The 13,183-nt window shown below is 44.7% G+C and overlaps 1 protein-coding gene across 4 annotated transcripts in view; it reads right to left on the bottom strand.

Annotated features, from left to right (window-relative positions):
• The window catches only part of Fbn1 (fibrillin 1), a 212,705-nt gene that overhangs the window by 179,507 nt on the left and 20,015 nt on the right, over positions 1–13,183 (bottom strand). For all 4 annotated transcript variants that reach the window (XM_076570544.1, XM_076570547.1, XM_076570546.1 and 1 more), the window contains 2 exons: positions 4,893–4,975; positions 3,132–3,230 (listed from right to left, as the gene is read on the bottom strand). In XM_076570544.1, the coding sequence (XP_076426659.1) occupies positions 3,132–3,230; positions 4,893–4,975 (182 nt within the window). The remainder of the gene's footprint in view (positions 1–3,131; positions 3,231–4,892; positions 4,976–13,183) is intronic.

Raw genomic sequence — 13,183 nt, forward strand, 5'->3', positions numbered from 1 at the left:
GTTATGTGTGTGGGTATTTTGTCTGCACCACGGAGGCCCGAAAAGGGTGTCAGATGCCCTGGAGCTGGAGTTATAGGTAGTTGTGAATTACCATTACGGATGTTGAGAACTGGACCTGGTCCTCTGTAAGAGCAGGAGTGCTCTTTACCCCTGAGCCATCTCTCCAGCCCCTGAAACACTTCTTCATCCTAGTTATCATTGCAAGTTGATATATATTTGCAAATGTATGTGTATATACATATTTAAGAAGAGTTGATGTAAACTCAGTCAATAAACATTATAGGACTTTAACAGAAGTAAAACTGCTCAGGACCCAGCCCTAGCCTCAGAAACTGGAGAGGAGTTCTAAACAGAGCTGGAATTAAAATCCAGAAACAAACCAAAAAGACATGGCTCTGATTTTGGCTAATCTTTCTTTTGCTCCTGTACCTTAGTGGCCAGTGGCCAGAGTGGTGCTGAGTCTAAGGGAGCTGAGCCTTTCCGATCCCGTGAGAATTTTGCTGGCTGTCGTTCAAAACCTGTAGATAGCTGCCGCTCCGTTTGGGTTCCACAGGGCATTCTGTCAGCACCACCTGTCAGAACAGCTTCCTTCCTCCCTTTCCTCAATCAGATGAGGACAATAAGATCTCAGAGGCCCACAGTTGCCGGCCCTCCATCACGCCATCACATAATAAGTAGAATTTTTTCATAGGCTACAGTGATGCAGTGATCGGAGACAGCCCTATCCAACCTGCAGCCTGCGGGCTATATGTGTCCCAGGGTAGCTATTAATTCAACCAAATACATTTGTCGATGACAGCATTCTAGCCTAATATCAAACAGTTAGACACACTGAAAACTGACCCCTCTTAGCAGAGCAGGTAGCTGTATGAAAGCATCTCGCTGATTGATGGTATCCCATTAGCAGGACAGTCATCATGTGATCTGTATACACTGATGAGTATTACAGGCTGACCATACCTTCTGTAACACAGCCCACCTATTCCACTAAACATGGTTTCAAAAGGCCAGAAGGGAATTTTGACCAACCTCAGCTACACTTAATTTTTTAAACAGTGCCATCTTTAATTTTTTTTCAAGCTCTTAAGACAATGTTAATTCTGAGGGTCCAAGACAATCATTTTTAAGACTCTATATACCTCAAAGATCTTGATGAAGTGATAGCCTCTTCTATATCTACACACAGCTCCCGGGCTTTGCCCAGTGCTCAGGCAGCACAGACAGATCCGAAGTTTCCAGAAATCATCATCCACAGGGCTCAGCAGACTCAAATCTCTAGCTTAAACCTGGCCTAGGGTCTTGCTGCTCTACTCCTTCCAACCTCAAGGCTAGCTGGAAACATACCGGGACCACACAGATACCACCTCTGGTCTCGTTAAAACCCTGTCCATGTCTCATGATTTTTACTCACAGAGAAGTCAAGAGCACTCACATTATCATTGAATTAACTTTCTATCTGGACACTCCGTTGTAATTTTTCTTCCCTTAAAGTGCTAATCAGATAAGAGGCCAGTCTAAGGGAAGGGTTTTATTCCTCTCTTGATAATCATGCTCTTTCCAACACTGATGCTATCTCTCCTCGGCAGCAGTCTGAGGTCTTTCCGGTAGAGGTAGGGATGTCCTGTATGTGCCTGAAACTCCCAGTTGACTTCACTCTCTCTTTCTGTTCCTCCAGCTCGGGTGCGCTTGATGGGTAGACTCTCCTTGTACACGCAAAACCAAGCTAAGATCAAGTAGGAATGTGCCATGCTCAGTGTGTGGAGTGAGACACCCAGCCCATGAGGAAATTGCTACCCTGATCTCCAAACAGCTTTATTTAGTATTAATCCATCTTTGACTGGGTTCCAGCAGAAGCAGACAATTTCAACAAAGGTAGTTTGCTTGGGAGTGATTCCAGGAAGCACCACTGTGGACTGAGGCTAAGTCCTGGTCAGGAATTAGAGGAGACAGTACATCACAAATCTCAGAGCTATTCAAACTGGGAGCACAGAAGCCCGAGCGCTGGTCCAACACCCTCTCCACCTATCTCTCACTGATTGAAAGTTGATTCTGCGTCCACTGACCCCGACGCCCTTTTCACTTCCTCTGCTCTGGACCATCATCCCTGGAGAGAAAAATGTTGACCAAGCTTTCAGGCCAATTTCATGTGCTCCCCTGTGAGTGCCAAGGGAGGTGCGTGGGCACCAAGATGGTCCACTGTGCCAGACATCCATCTGAGCCAGCTAATGGGCTAATAAAAGCCCTAACTCCATATGAGGCCTCTAAGCAGAGAGGGAATCTTGACACACTGTAGTCTCCACGTACACCAGACAGAAGAGAACACACTCACTCCACCCCAGTGATCCTGAAAATGTCCTCAAATGTGGACTGGCAGTAAGGGGGGTGCGTTTTCTCCCCCAGAAACTGGGATGAAATAGAAATACACATTTGCTTTGCCTTGGCAGTAGTTGGGATATCGAGGGCTGTTTATACAGACATGAACTTTAACTTTTTAAACAACTAATAAGGACTCGCCTCCCAGCCCCCACATTTCCCCATTCCAATACTTTGGATACCACACTTAAAATAAAAGAAACAATGAAACCAGAAGGCAATGGCTCTCTAGCGTCAACTGAGTATGTTTATGTGGCCAGACAGAATAAATGCCATGTCTTATGTCATGTCTGTATGTCACTGTCTCTCATGTTTTCCTCATGGAGAGGCAAGTCTCTTGAGTTTCAAATAAGTTTTTCATCAGATCAGTTTCATATTTCAGTAGCACAAAAAAAAAATGGCTAGTTTCCTGGAGCCAAAAATGTTCATTATATGATCATTTCAGTGACTGGCTTCCTCCCCCAGCATTTCCATTAGAGATACAGAGATGAACGTGGCTGTACTGACATAGAAGGCCATCATGTTTATGCCCTTCCTACACCCCAGAGGCAATTTTCCTGTACAGAGTGAAGGAGGGAAGTGTGAGGCTAGATCCAGTAGCGTCTTTCCAAGAATTCTGGGCAGAGTAGAGAAGGCAGATGTTCTAGCGGGGGGGAAAAATGTATTGCAAGGAAAGAAAAAACCTAAAAGCAAATTTAGGAGAAAATAGGGCATAACCACATAAAATAATATCGTCTCTAATGACATGTTAGACTCACTGGATCTGGAGCCACAGGAAGGCGATATCTGACCGGACGGGCAAGTGCACATATTTGGCCTCGAACAGAATCCATCCCCACAGGAATGCCGGCAAATGGCTGCAAATGAAATCAGAAGTCTATCAGCACACGAGTTCCTCAGCACACAGCTAGGCACAGGAACTCCGCTCAGATGAGGGGCCTGGACCACTGGCCTTTGGGTATTCATTTATACAGCAAATCTAATGGAGTAAAGAAACCCTGGTTTGAAATCAGTAACTCCCTTATCGATATTGGTAGCTCTCTGCCTTTCTGCTCATTCAACAGGACCCAATAGCTCAAAATCCCTGGACAGGCTAATGAAGGGAAAACAAAACAAATAAAAACCTTGTAGCCTAACATGTTTATATTCTCATAAGAACTCTACTCTTATATTAATTTATAATTTAATAATGGAAACCTTATAACAGTGTTCTTGGCAGATGATTTTATTGTAAACATTTCATTGTTACTCTCTTCTGAATTATACTGACAGCCTTGAGGGGAGAATCCGGAATCCACCACTTAGTGCTGATTATACAGTCAGGGAAACATTTACATCAATGTCACCCAGAGTCAAATGCTCTGCTAGTGTCCGAAAAGCCAATTAACTGACAGATGACTTAGAGTTACAGCAGCCTAAGGCTCTGTCACTACTTCTTAGACTTACTGGGACAGTATGCACCTTTGTCCAAACTCAAGTGTCCTGTAAGATGCAAATGTGATGTAAAGGGCTAAAATAATATACAGGGTGGAATGTGCATTGAAACATGGAAAGAGATTTCGTAGATATGGCAAGCTGTTATTAGATGGGCTATCACAGAATCACAGCAATGTTTATTTTGATGCCTAATGAAAACATTCTACAGGGAATTCCAAAGACCTAGGGGAAAGGATTCATCTGTCAGTTCCTTTAGAGAATTCCATATTCCATCATCCTCCCCTTAGTAAATGTTTGTTTATTTATTTTATTTTAGTGTGTGTGTGTGTGTGTGTGTGTGTGTGTGTGTGTGTGTATGTGTGTTTAAACAAGGTCTCTATGTATAGCTCTGACTGGCCTGGAACTTGCTATATAGACCAAGCTAACTTCAAATTTACAGAGATCCAAACTTCTTTGCCTCCCAAGTGTTAGGATTAAAGTGTATACCACCATGCCTGCCTTTGTTTTAAAAGACATGGTCTCCAGGCTGACCTCAAGTTCTCAATCCTCCTGTCTCAGCCTCTGGAGTTCTGGGATTATGGTGCGTAACGTCACAGCCAGCTGGGACTCAACTTCAGATCATTAAAATAAGTCCCTGCCTTTGCTCTTTGCTAAGAGCTAGACCTGCTTTTGCCCTCAAATTTAATAGACATGGTTTGGGGAGGCCTGGGCATATTACAGCCAAACAGGGAGGGATTACAGTGAGGAAGTCAGCAATGAGGAGCTTTTGTTCAAAATCCCATTAGCATGATTACACTAATCTATGCAGCCAGGAGCAGCATGTGCAAACAGCACACAACTTTAATCAAAGCGTCCCCACGGCTCCATTCTGTAGATTTAGAAATGTTCGAAAGGAAATCACTGATTAAAGAGGGCAATGCTTTGGAAAGCTATTGTGTTTCCCAAAGGGGATCCAGAAAATGTAGGAAACTCTTAGCTGCAGGCAGCTGGGCTAGAAACACATCAAGAGTATTCGGCAGCAAGTATCACCATGCAACTAACGCCACACTAACATGGGAATGGCAGGTTATCTGTTTACTTACGGACAATACACTGATTTCCACCCGGTAAGGTTTTCCATCCAGGACAACAGTACGCGTTATAACGTGATCCACAGACATTGGGTCTGAAACAAAAACACAGAATTCCATACTTTGAAAAATAAGATGTAACCAAACAAGAGAAAAGGAACACCCAAGTTATTAAGCAGAGTGAATCCCAGCAAACAGAAAGCAGTAAAATTTGGCAGCCCAATCAAGTTGAGTACTTTAGGGCATTTGGAACATTTTAACATAATGATATGGTAGGAAGCCCTTAATACCAGCATATGCACAGTACAGCAGGCCACGAAAACCCAGAGATGCCAGAGAGAGGGCCCGCCACTTCAGTGCACGGATGTGAAAGCCCATGGAGCTACGTAAAAAGATCCAATTTAAACCAACTTCCTACAAACCTGGGTATGAAAGATCACATTAAAATCTGTTACAGGCAAAGTTGTAAATGTCTACTCTCAGAAACTACATCTTTTCCCCCTCTGGCCCAGCTTACCTCTAAAATGTTACCACATTCTTCCTTTCACAAAAATTACAGGAATTCTAACTCTACCATCAGTCAGGAAAAAAGGGGGCCAAAGCATATAAATATTTCTTTAGCAAAAACTTAGAAACAGCCAATACCAGAAATCACTGGAAAATAAAAGCAGTGTCACTCTGAGTTCACTGTTTACAGAGAGCTTGTCACATGTCCTGGAGCAAAGCCTCCATTCGGAATCCAGGGGCTTCGTCTTTAACAGTTCCCGAGGGCAACTGGGTGAAGGTGTGGCTACCCCTGTATCAGAAAGGCAAGATGGAACACAGACTGAGAAGAAGCTGGCCCTCCCCTGAGTGCCTCCTCCGAGGCTAAACATCCACGCCAGTTGCTGGCAATAGCCAACTATGAAGATCATGGGTTGAGAGCTCAGACCTGAATGGGACCGCTATACCAACCCCTGACCCAAGGCTCAGGGGACATCACGGGAGAGGGGACAGAAAGAATATGAGAGCCAGAAGACCGGAGGAGAGCAGTGAGCTGCTGTCCTCTGGACCTGGCATGGTTGAGGCACTCTGGGACTCACAGCAGCTCTGGCTATCCACTCAAGCCCAAGCCAGTCAAAACTGCAGAACAGTTGGGGAAGGGGTCATGGGACTTCCCACCCCTAGTGGAGGGACTTTCGGAAGTTGATGGCTGTGGGGAAGGAAGCCATAGCCCCTCATCCATGCCCACATGGGCAGCAGTAATTGGACTCAGTAGGTTATTAACTAAAAGGAAGAAGAGGAAATGAATGAGTTGGAGCAGAGACATGTGGGGGGGGGGGGTCTGGGAGGAGGTGGAGGGAGGTAGTAAGGGTAGGTGTGATAAAAACACATAATATGAAATTCTCAAAGGTTAAAGAGTATTGTTTCTTTAAAAGGATCACATGTTTTACAGTCAGTTTCACAAAACAGAAGACATTCCGAGGCTTTCTAGTATAAATACCACAGTCCCTCAAGGATAAATCTTCAACACAACTGCATGGCTAAACCATATTTCTCAGCTGGGATACACCCAAAATCTAGATGCAAAGCCCTCCTGCGTGAACTCTACCACCTTCTCTACCTCTTGCAGGGCAGGGGACTCAGGTAGAGTCCGTGCCTATCCTTTACCTTTTCTATAATTCTAGAAATTCTGGAACAATCTACAGCATGCCATATGCACTCCAGACTGCCTGATGTCAGGGCCAGAGGGGAGCAGTGAGCTGACAGAACAGAACCTTGAACTTCATACCTAGCAACATGAAGTATGGGTGTCTAGACTCCAGAGGCATGATTTCATGGCCTCTCTGGTCTTCATTTATTTCAGCACACATTGTAATCATACAACGTTTGCCTTGCCTCCAGTGTGTGTATGTGTGTGTGTGTGTGTGTGTGTGTGTGTGTGTGCATGCGGGCATGCATGCAGGCATATCCATAAAATAATGAACATCCAGGTCCTGCAAGTAAGAAGGAGAATAAAAGCACAAAGCACCATTACCATCCAGATGGAGTCATCTCACCTACTCAGCTTCCTCAGAAAGAAACCAAATTGTATTAGAAATGTATCGGTGAGACAGGAGAGAAGAGCTCAGCAGCTGTGTACTCGCTGTTCTGGAAAGAGGACCTGTGTTCGGCTCCCAGCACCCACATGGCAGCTCACAACTATCCCAGGGGGTCAGACAGGCTCTTCTGGCTTCCACAGGAGTCAAGCATGCACACAGTACACATACATACGTTGTGGGAATTCATTCTGCCAATGGCTTTGTGGGTACAAACCCTAGGCTGTGGCTTTCTGTGTATGTGACCCCTTAAGAGCAGAGGGAGCTGAGACGTGCACTCTCTCACCACTCATACAATTAAAGCTTTAGGAAAACATAATTTAACTGCATGAATCTTGTCCTTCAGTCCTGCACGTGACGAAGTCTCATTTAGTCCCTCACGTGACAAAGTTGCAACCCAAACCTAAGTATGCAGAACATTCTGGGCAAGTAAAAGCTTGGAAGGAAATGCATAGGTCACAGGGATGTGGGGAGGAGAGGACTCAAACATTCTAAATTCTATCAGCTTAAAATGACAGTCCAGCCAAATTCATTTGCCTCAACCCTTCCCCATCAACCGCCCCTTACAACAGCTCTGTGGGATCCAGTCCAGCCCCTAAACCAAATCCTGGGATGGCTTCACAAGCCCTCTGAGCCTTTGCAGGGTGCCCAGTGAGTGGTTAAAGGTACTCTGTGTCTTCAAGTAAAAACCAGGACTGTCGGACGTAAACGAGTCCATTTACGGAGAGACAGCACGAATAACTTGGTGAAGAGGCTAACGGCAGAGGCCCCAGGGTCGGTCACTTCCATCCTCCGAAGCAAGATGATCAACAGATTGTCCCCCAAGGTATCAAAAAATGTTAGTACTGTGAACATCGTTGTTTTTCTATATTTAGAATCATTCTATCACCCAAATCAGGGAAGACTACGGAATTGGCCAGTTCCAGAAGAGGGAGTTAGTGTTCTAAGTCTTCACAGTGTAAAAGTCACAGCACCGAGCCGGGGAGAGGGCTCCTCAGTGGGTAAGAGCTCTCGGTGTGCACGGAGGGGAAACTGAGTTCAAATCTCCATAAAACGCTGGGTAGAACCACCCACGTGCCTGCGCCCCCAGGCACTGATGCAGGCCCAGACGGGCGATCCAGGGGGCTTGCCAGCCGCCAGTCTAGTTCTACATTCAGTGAGAGACACTGCCTCAACAGACCGAAGGGGACAGTGATAGAGCAGGGCACTCGACATCCTCCTCTGGCCTTTACACACGGGCACACAGACAGATACACCACAAGTATACTCACACACTAAACTTGTTTAATAAATAAATAAGGACGTGGTTGGCATGAATTCAGGAACAAATTGGAAAGAAAGGCTTGGAAATCAGTAAGACGACTGAGCCAAGCACCACAGGTGCTAAGAATATTACATGGTATCTAAGAACAACAGACAAATGAAAGTTATGTTCTTGAGTCCAACCTGGTCAACATAGTAAGTACCAGGCCAGCTAGGACTACACAGTGAGATCCTCTTACCCCTCGCCACCCACCCCCACCCCGCCACAACAACAAAAACACTAAAAACCACCCCACCAAAAGAAAGGAAGCAGAGGGGATAAAGTATGCATCCCTCCATGAGCTAAGCTGTCACATTCCATTGTAAGAAATCAATGGCTACTGAGTCCAGACAGTGGCGCAGGCGTAGTAGATGCCACCACAGAGACATGTGCGAGAACTGAAGACAGGAAAGAGTCCTGTCTGGGGAGGCAGTGGGGACACCGTGTGCTTCGCCACTCACTCACTGCCCTTACACCGCTGCTCACACTTCACATCTTAACTATCCGGCTAATAATCTGACCCTCGTCTTCAAGCGAGGCATCGTTACTTTTAAACTGTGAATGCGGTCACCTCTCGGCAGAACATTATGTTTTATTAGAAGGGGGGAAAGTCCTGCTTCCTTCTCCAAGCCCTTTCAACAGAGCATCACACAATTTTTCTACAGCTCCTTTAAAATCTACAGAATTTTGGACCGTGGTTGGCTTAACTCACATCATGACTTTTTGTTTGATAATTTTATTTTTACTTTCTTTTTTGTGTTTTGGTTGTTGTTGTTGTTGTTGTTTCAAGACAGGTTTCTCAGTGTAGCCCTGGTTATCCTGAAACTCACTTTGTAGACCAGACTGGCTGACCTCAAACTCATTGATCCTTCTACCTCTGCCTCCTGAATATTAGGATTAAAGGCATGCTCCACTATTGTCCGGGCAATAATTTTATCTTTTATAATAAATAGCATACTTTTACATTTTCAGTTCTCCAGTGACAGTTTTTAATCTGAAAGTGTTATAGATATACAATTTCTTCCCTGTGACTTCAGTCTGGAGAACTGTGAACTAAGAGAAATTTCTTAAACATGCTGGGTAGAATTTGTTCTACTTGCACACAGACAAAAAAAAAGCTCTAATCTAGAAACTAATGAATGTCTTGTTTTAGTTGGAAGGCAGTAAGACATGTAAAAGGAGACACACTGGGCTATCTTCCTTATAAAGGTTATTACTCTAAGATTTCAGTACAAACACCATTTATAAAGAAGACACATTTTTAATGAAGTCACTCTTGTGTAAATGTGAGTATAGCATGCACATGACTTTCTCTTTCTTTCCATCATCCTCTCATCTGATCTCCTTGAACGTCACAGCTAACTGCTCTGTGCAGATTATTAGCCTTTGACAAGTTAAGGAGAATTAAAATTCAGAGGGAACAGAACTTTCCACTAAATTCTAGGATTCCTTTCTTATGTTTCATTTTCATAGCAACTCTTTGAGGTGAGTACTGTTGTTATTATCTTCTACTCAGAGGAAATTAGGGGCTCGGGAAGGTTAAACCAACTACCAACATCCCGTATCTTAGAAATGCGTCATGGGTGAATCTGAACTCAGGAAGTCTGCACTTGGGTCTATTCTCTTAACCAACAAATTAGGGCACAGATGTATTCAGAAAGGAAGATGATATTCTACTCAATGATAATAAAAGTCACAACATGTCTACTGATAGACTAGAGATAAGGGATAAATTAGTTTTTACCTGTATTCTTACAGTCCATGGAATAAGAGGGGAATGTGTATATATACTACTTCATCGTTGGGATACTTTAAAAAAAAAATAGTTAGGTCTTCATCTGTAACTTCTCTTTCCCAACTCCATTACCCTGGGGGATGGTGAGCCTCCACAGGCTTGCTGTTGGAGCCAGTTCAGACACAGCACTTGGAGGCTGTGTGGGCTAACTAAAGCCTCTCTCAGTAGAGCAAACAGCTGGGCTCTACCACGTCTGACCACATCATTGCAGGAATTGGCCTCTGTGCAAGATGTCTGCAGATGTCCACATTCCTCTAGCCAGAACCCACTTCTGCAAGTTCGGCCTGTCTAACAGCAAGATAGCCTTTCTGCCTCCTCTCCCAAGTGCAAAGCCTTTTCCAAATAGGGTGGGTGTAATAAAAACAAAGTCAGAGGGCTTTTATGTCATGTAAGAGTTTCCCAGCCTCTGCAGCAATTAGATACTTGCTTAAGGTAAGAGCAAATGAGGCTGACTCTGTGCCACAAGCTACCTGCTATTTTGACCTCTAGAGAAACACACTTTGACCACTGAGTATAAACACAAAGAACAGTCAAGAAATCTGTACTGTCATGTAACAAAGGGTGCCCAGGACCCATGTGACATGTGCCAAGATCATATCTTAATATCATACAGCCTCAGAGTTAGAGCCTTTCACTCTCCAAACTGTCCTAGATTGTGGAGCAATAAAAACACCGGAAGTGGTCAACTACGCATCATAAAGCACATAGCCCAGCATGCTTCCCCCATCCCAAACACCTCCCTTTGTGATTTTAACACCTTTATCCTGATCCTCTGGGCTGAAAGCAGAGGTCAAGTCTGCAATGATGTGAATACCACATGTAACTGTTCCAGCCCATCTGCCAGTCACAACAGTGTGAGTAATGGAGGCAGCTTCCATGACCGCCTCAGGCCTCAGCCAGACGCTCGGGATCAGAGACGCACTTCTGGCTTGTCTGAGCCGACACGGCCCGGGACACAGACAACCCTGACTTCCTACTTGGAAGGTACAAGCCAACCAACCTCTCTGATTTACTTCAAGAACCTTTTCTTAACAAAAATCATCAAAAATACTATTCTACAACAACCTAAAAACAAACAGGAAGACTAGTTAATGCTCTAGTTTTTAATCCTTTGTCCCCTGCTTGTTTTCTCTGGCGCCAGTCAACTAGTGACGCCAGGGTCTTCTCTCCCCAAACTACGGCCTGGTGTCTTTTTCTCCTCCTTCCCTTCCTTCCTTTTCGGCCTCCTTCCCTCCTTGTCTTTGACCCGACCCTTTTCTTCTCTCCTCAGTGTCCATTTTCAGGACATCTAGAATGCAATGTTTTGTTACCACCTTCAACTCCCTGAATCCAAGATCACACAGCTCACCCTCTTGTGCGGCCGGCAAGTTCACCACCATGTAAATATCAGATACATGATCAACTCGCCACTTCGCCCCAAATCACAAAGCCAGTCAAGAAAGTGATGTGACAAGCGTGGGACCAGGTCTGTGCTCTCATCCCTCAAAACACATCTGTGCCAACATGACCGAAATCATGAAAGAACTCCAGTGAAGGGGAAGTCTATGAAACACGTGACCATCCTCAGTGCTGCTACAGTCATTACTAACAGGACAGAGCTTAAACATTCTCTGTGGCTTGAAAAGCCACACTGACTAAATGTAAGATGTAATATGGTACTGACTAAATGTAAGATGTAGTATGGTAAGATGTGATGGGAGCAGGATCATTAGGCAAAAGGCAAGGGAAAGAACTGAAAATGGAGTTAAATGAAGTGACTATGCATCAGTACTTGTTCATTGATTGCAATGAATGTGCCCTGAGAGGCAAGATGCTATTCACAGGGGACACACACCAGGCCGTCACTCCTGGCCCATACAGCCCTGGAAGATAGAGACACAAACAGCTTCTCCAAACCTGGGAGGCCACTCTCAACTGACAGCTAATTTAATCCTTTTAGAACCTCTCTCGGTGATTGGAACATCCACATGAACGTGTTTTTCGTGGGGGAAAGAAAGGAAGAATTTAAAGCTCAAAACGCCCCCGAGGTTCATTATGACAGGAAACACGAAGCTGGGCCGTGAAAAGCAGCGGTCCAGATGTTTAAAGAAAGTCTCTAGGTGCAGCAGGTCCTGATTCCTCTGAGGTGTCGAGCACTTTCTGCTTCTGGTTCTCTGGAATAAATAGTCCTAAGAATACAGGACTCTGCTCAGATGCCTGGGCCACCTGAGTCTCTCCCAACGTCCAAGCAGAAAACAATTAATTTGCTATGCTCTGGGGCCTATCCTCTGGAGTGCGGATTTGTCTCTGGACACATGAAAGGAGCTCACATCAAGTTCACAGACAGGAATTTTAGCCCCAAAGCAGGAACTAGTTAGCCCTTGAGGGGTAAGGAAAGCTTGCCTGAAAAACAGGAAAACAGGCAGTCTCAAAGTTGTATCTCTCAAGATTCTAGATATAAAGCAAAGAACAATCAAACTGCAACCCACAGAACCAGGGAGGCTACATAGCAGGGGGACCCTAGGATGACTGTGGCTTATAAGTTTTGGTTTTACTCAATTACTGGGTAAGCCTCAATCAAACATTTCACAATTAGGATAAGAATTTATTCTGTATCAAGCTGATAATGGAAAAATAAATTTTAAAAAAGTTGTATTTCTCAAACCTCTGAGAAGAGCCGACCAGTAGCATCATGAAGGGGCTACTTTTCAGAGTCCTGCGACCCTGGACTTTACCCACTGAGCTCGAGGTTGGCCATCACAAACTCATTGATGTCTGAAGCCAGAGCTACATTGTACTTCTCCAAATGGTAGACGAAATTGTAGAAATGACTGAAAACATCAGATAAACAAAGAAGGCTAATGGGATCCTTGAAGGGATGGGCAGTCTGGGGTAGCATATGAAATCCCCTGTTTCCACCTCCTTGGTATCTCCCATACTTGAACTGGGGGATTAAGGCAAACCAGGATTCTCACACTTTGCAGAAAATCTCACACCAAGAGTTCTGCCTGGTGAGATGATCTTTTCAGAGGGCTCTTGATGCCCCAGGGAAAGCAGCTGATGGGTCCCGCTTAGAGAAAGCAGAGATTATAGGAGTGCAAGGTGACTCCGAGCTTTAGTTCTGAATGCTGGCAGCTCCTGGCTGCTG

This window comes from Peromyscus maniculatus, chromosome 4 (assembly GCF_049852395.1).
Source record: "Peromyscus maniculatus bairdii isolate BWxNUB_F1_BW_parent chromosome 4, HU_Pman_BW_mat_3.1, whole genome shotgun sequence".
NCBI lineage: Eukaryota > Metazoa > Chordata > Mammalia > Rodentia > Cricetidae > Peromyscus > Peromyscus maniculatus.